The sequence below is a fragment of the Pangasianodon hypophthalmus genome, chromosome 2 (genome assembly GCF_027358585.1).
Source record: "Pangasianodon hypophthalmus isolate fPanHyp1 chromosome 2, fPanHyp1.pri, whole genome shotgun sequence".
Classification (NCBI taxonomy): Eukaryota; Metazoa; Chordata; class Actinopteri; order Siluriformes; family Pangasiidae; genus Pangasianodon; species Pangasianodon hypophthalmus.
Window position 1 is genome coordinate 18613517 of NC_069711.1, and position 5154 is coordinate 18618670.

The window sequence follows — 5154 nt, forward strand, 5'->3', positions numbered from 1 at the left end:
TTAGTGTCAGGATAAATTGTAATTCGTGTCTTTTGTTCAAGGCGTTGGGTTTGTCTGAAAGGCCTTAATTGTTTTGCCATCTAATTTGGATCGAAGGTCCCTAAAGAGTCCAGTGAAAAAGCCGAAGGTTTGACAGCGGTGTTATCTCAGTGTCATCTGTCCCCTCTCACACACTGTGCTGTTTACACACTCCTGCTGCACCTCTGCATACATCCTCTGCACATGCAGCCTTAATTCATTTTCACACACTGGTCTACGAGCAGTTATTAATGCTTTCAATTTAAAACCTTATAAGGATGCTTAAAATGCAATCATTTTTAACTGAATATTTGGTCAAGCATTTTATTATTTAATAAGCTTCATTTTACATTATTATTATTATTATTATTATTATTATTATAAAATAATGCTTTGCGTAATAAGATTTCCCGATAAGATAAATATAACCTGTTTGAGGTGTTAATTAAGTTATATGCTACCCTATACAGTGATCTTAAACCCAAAATTATTTCGTCGAAATATGCGGAAAATATTCAATATAACCATAACCACGTGTGTATAATTTTGAAGACAGATTGTCTTTATTCAAAATGTCTTTGCTCAGGCAAATGAACAAAGAATCGAGGTATCACCCATTTGGATACATCTTCCTTTCCATAACATTAGTACAGCTTTTAAATTACCATCGCAGTTGAAAAATAATAATAATCATCATAATAAAACCACAACATTAACTGCTTCGCTTCAAACTCCAGCTCCTTCTTCCTCAGATGAATTGAACGTGACTAGCGCTGAACCACAATTTGAAAAAAAAAAAAAAAAGAAAAGAAAAATGTTAAAAAGATATTTTTTTTTTCCACTTGATGTTTTAAATAGTTGTCTAATTTTATGCACCGGTTTGATAAATAGCCTATAAACAATATAACCCGTATGTTCATCCAACTCAAAAAGTTCTAAGCGTGATCCAAGCCAGTTTATCTGAGTGCTAAAATATAAGTACAATATACAAGAGATATGAAGGGTGAGTGTCACTTGTGCAAACCAAATGGGCCTTTAAAATAAGATAACAATAATAATAATATCATGAAACAAAATTATTATTAGTATAGCATCAAAAATGTACATAATAAATAAAGTTAAAGGCATCCTTAATCGGATAGCCGTTAATAAATGTTATAACATTTACATTTCTTACAGTTCAGGGCTCCTTGATCTCTCACATCTACTCCCAAGTTCCCATGCAGAGGTCCAGAGGGAAAAAACGGGCATGATGAAAACACTGAAAGTTTTTCTCCAGTTCTGAAAGTCCTCACGGCCTCTACACAGTGAGCTTTGCACTTGTGCCTGGTGGCATGATGCAGCAGAGGTCAGGCTTGCAGACAGGGACACCTGGGTCACTTCACGCGCTTCAAGTTTTCAAAGAGCAGCAGCGGCTTTTGGCTGCTTTACAACTGTTTATATGACCTGTTGTTTTTTTTTCTTTAACATTATTCAAGTTTCCAAAAAAAAAAAAAAAGTTGTCTTTTCCCTCTGTTTTCGGAGGGTAACCTCACTGAAGGTTCCGTGGAGTTTTCTTGTGCGCTGAACACCCTCTAACTGCGTGGCTATTAATTAATTTATTAACTGATTTATTTTACATCGTTAAAGTTTCCAGGCAGAAACGTCTTTTGTTTGAACATGGTAGAAGTTTTCGGAGAGCCCGACTGTCTGTTTGCTCTTGTAACTTCGTGTGTGAGAGTATGTGTTTTACGTGGTTCAAGTTTCCAAAGTAAAAACTGTCCCTCTGCTCGACTTTAGGTGTTATTTTACATGGCCGTGGCGTGCGCTGTGGGGTACGGGTCGATGCCGCTCTTACCCATGCCCGGAAACAGGATGTAGGCGACGGGGGGCTGCAGGCTGGACGCCGCTGACCACGCTGTGCAGTTGCAGGGCACTACATAGCCCGGGTTGGTGGGTGACGGGTGGGTGTGTGTGTGCTGCCCCGGACACGCCAGGCCGCCAAACGCGCCGTTCTGGTAGCCGAGTGAGGAGGCGTAGGGCAGCGAGCCAGCGGCGGCGGCGGCAAGAGCGTGTGGCATATCGGCCATCTTCTGCGCAGCGCTGGAGCCGAACTGACTTGGGTCAAGGAACGAGTAGGGTGCAGAGGCCGCCGGCGGCAAGAACGCGCGAGCTTTTTCCGGCCCGGAAGCCAACAACGAGTCGGCACCGGAAACCGGAAGTGCTTTCAAGTGTTCAGCGTCGCCCAAGTAGGGCAGCGGGAACACATATCGGTCCTTCTTGAGCAGGTTCTTGGGCTTGCGCCGCGGCCGGTACTTGTAGTCCGGGTGCTCTTTCATGTGCTGCGCGCGCAGCCGCTTGGCCTCGTCAATGTAGGGCCGCTTCTCAGCCTCGGAGAGAAGCTTCCACTCGGCACCGAGCCTCTTGCTGATCTCAGAGTTGTGCATCTTGGGATTCTCTTGGGCCATTTTCCTCCTCTGGCCGCGGGACCATACCATGAAGGCGTTCATGGGTCTCTTGATGTGATCGGCCGGCTTGGACATGGCTTTGTTAAGCGACACGCACACCGTTCAGTCCAAGTAAAATAACGTCAAAATGTTTATGCCACCAAAACCGAGTGGAGGAAATAATTCACCTGTCTTGCTGACGGACGCCGATCATGCCACTTCTGGAGAGTCGGAGAAGAACTGTGAAAAAGGCATCGGTGAAAAAATCCAACCGCGCAACTCTTACGAGTTTCAGCAAATGGTTATAAATGTTTCTTTCCTCTTCAACACCCAGTGTGCAGCTGCCAAAAATCCGCCGAGGTGAGGCAAAAAAGTCCCGTGGTCGACGAGTGAACTCTGGGTGTTTGTGTGTGTCTGTCTGCGTGTGTGTGTGTGTGTATGTGCGTGTGTGTATGCGTACGTGTGTGTGTTTTCTCTTCCCTCTCGGAGGTTTGTCGTCTTTTGCGAAGCACCTGGCTTAGGAAATGAGTAGAAAAAGCTCGTGAATGGAAGCCAAAAGGCGGCGGAGTTGAAAGGCTGGGCTGCACATAAACGGCAGGGCGTTCACTGTCCAACCTGAGCGCCCAATCAGCACTAAGACACACACACACACACACACACACACACACTGAGCGCAACACCTACGGACAAAGCGCACACGCGCGCGCACCATACACGCATATACACACACACACACACACGCACACACGCGCGCGCACCATATACACACACACACACACACACACGCACACACACGCGCGCGCGCTGCGCGGACCATATCACAACGCCAATAAAGATTTGAGAAGGCATGAATAAAAGGAGGGCCAGCTACTCCACTCTCCTCCATCCCCTAAATCCTTTTAGTTTCAGCTGTACAAACACACACACACACACACCTCTGGTTAAATATTAACAATCATTAACACGCGCGCCCGCTGCTTTTAAAGGAGAAAAAAAAAAACATAAATATAAGCTGATATAATATAAGCTATAAGGTGATATTCGGGGTCACGAGCCGACTAATATTTAATAGCGTTAAAAAGGTGATTATTATAAATGTTGCACACACCAACAATATAAGAACAATGTAAAATTGATTGTGTAGCATTTATATGTTAATTTACATTAGGTTTGCTGACAGGGAGGGTTCGCCTTGTATTTATTTATTACAGTACAAATACACTTTAGGCAGCAAGTGGTAAAGCGGTGTCCTTTGGGAGGAACTGAGAATAAAATAAACACAATTAAAAGATTAAAAGGTCTCCAGCAGCAGCTTGGATAAATATACACAACACATCCTAAATATATAATAATAATAATAATAATAATAATAAAGCGGCTATTGAAATAAAAGCGCTGTGCGTCTGAGCAGTGTCCCCTCGGGCCAATATTTATTAAACGAGAACAATTGTCCAGAAGTCTCCTGGGACAGGCTGCGCGGGTGTGTGTGTGTGTGTGTGTGTGTGTGTGTGTGTGTGCGCGCGCGCGCACCTGTTTCGCAGCTCTGATCTCCCAGCAAAGCGCCCTGGTGTAAAACATGCCCACATAGACCTCATACTGAATGGAGGTCAGCACACACTGATGTCCACACTCCAAAATCTGACATTAGGAACACTTTCTAGCCTTGTCTGTTGTCAGTGTATGTGAAGTGATCAAAGTGATGCCATTGGGGTTGTCGCACGGGGAAATCAATTTGGATATATTGTGTCTTAATTATTATTCTTTTGACTTAACATGAAAAAAAATCCTTATAGTGTCGGATTATTGGCTCCAGTAAGGATTAAATGAAGGGACTCATGCAGTGTGAATTAACACGCAAAACGATTGTTTCTTTTTGCATGTGTTTCCCCAGTAAATTCTGTATTTCTGAATTAGCTTAGTCGAATAATTAACTTATCCTTTTCGTGTATTGAATATAAATTGTTCATTTTAAAAAAGGTTGCGCTCGTGCCCTTTTGTGAAAGTAAATTCGGGATTCATTTAAAGTAAAACAAACGGCTGTTTGAACGCGTCATGGTCACACCGGAGTGTGTCTTTCTTTCTGATTTATTTTTTTTTCCTCCCAGAGGAAGATGTTTAAGGCAGCCTGTACTGAAGGACATTAACATGTAAATGTGACTGTTTAAAAAAAGATCAGTGTAGTAAAATCAGCCCGAGGCGAGACAAGCTGAGAAAGCTGATCTATCAGAGGCTGGCTCTGATTTGAATCCTCACTGAAATACAGTTTTGGCCCAGTGTGCTCTTTAGCACAGAGAGATGGCCCTGAAGATGTGCCTGCAATTTAGCATTTTTCTGCTTTCTTAATATAGCTGCATGGTATATTCATCTACATTACAAACTGTGTATTTCATATTTCCACACTCGACCCTACAAGCAAGAGTCTGGATTAAAAACATCAGCGTCCATATTTCACCAAGACAGTACAAATTACTGTGCGACTTCTTATCTAAGCTACAGTGCAGTGTCGAGGTGGTAGAAGTTAACACTGCTGTAAGTCACAGGTTTTCTTTTCTCTTTCACCAACAGCACTCACTTGCAGTTTTTGGGTTTATTTTAGTTCTTAGCCGATTTTACACTTTTTATTTAACAAGTTTTCACTCATGCGTATGCCACTTAGGCTTTAGAATGCGGATATTTACAAATAATAAATAATAATAGGAATTATTTTTCA

At 42.7% G+C, this 5154-nt stretch overlaps 1 protein-coding gene across 1 annotated transcript; it reads right to left on the reverse strand.

The window, feature by feature from the left end:
* Window positions 1–557: 557 nt before the first annotated feature.
* On the reverse strand, window positions 558–3035 carry sox14 (SRY-box transcription factor 14). Its single transcript, XM_026912723.3, has one exon. The coding sequence runs from the start codon at window positions 2538–2540 to the stop codon at window positions 1806–1808; it is 735 nt and encodes a 244-aa protein (XP_026768524.1). The 5' UTR covers window positions 2541–3035; the 3' UTR covers window positions 558–1805.
* Between the last annotated feature and the right edge of the window lie 2119 nt (window positions 3036–5154).

Excerpts from the sequence above, each read along its gene's own strand:
- sox14 (XM_026912723.3), bottom strand. The coding sequence starts at position 2,540 with ATGTCCAAGCCGGCCGATCACATCAAGAGACCCATGAACGCCTTCATG.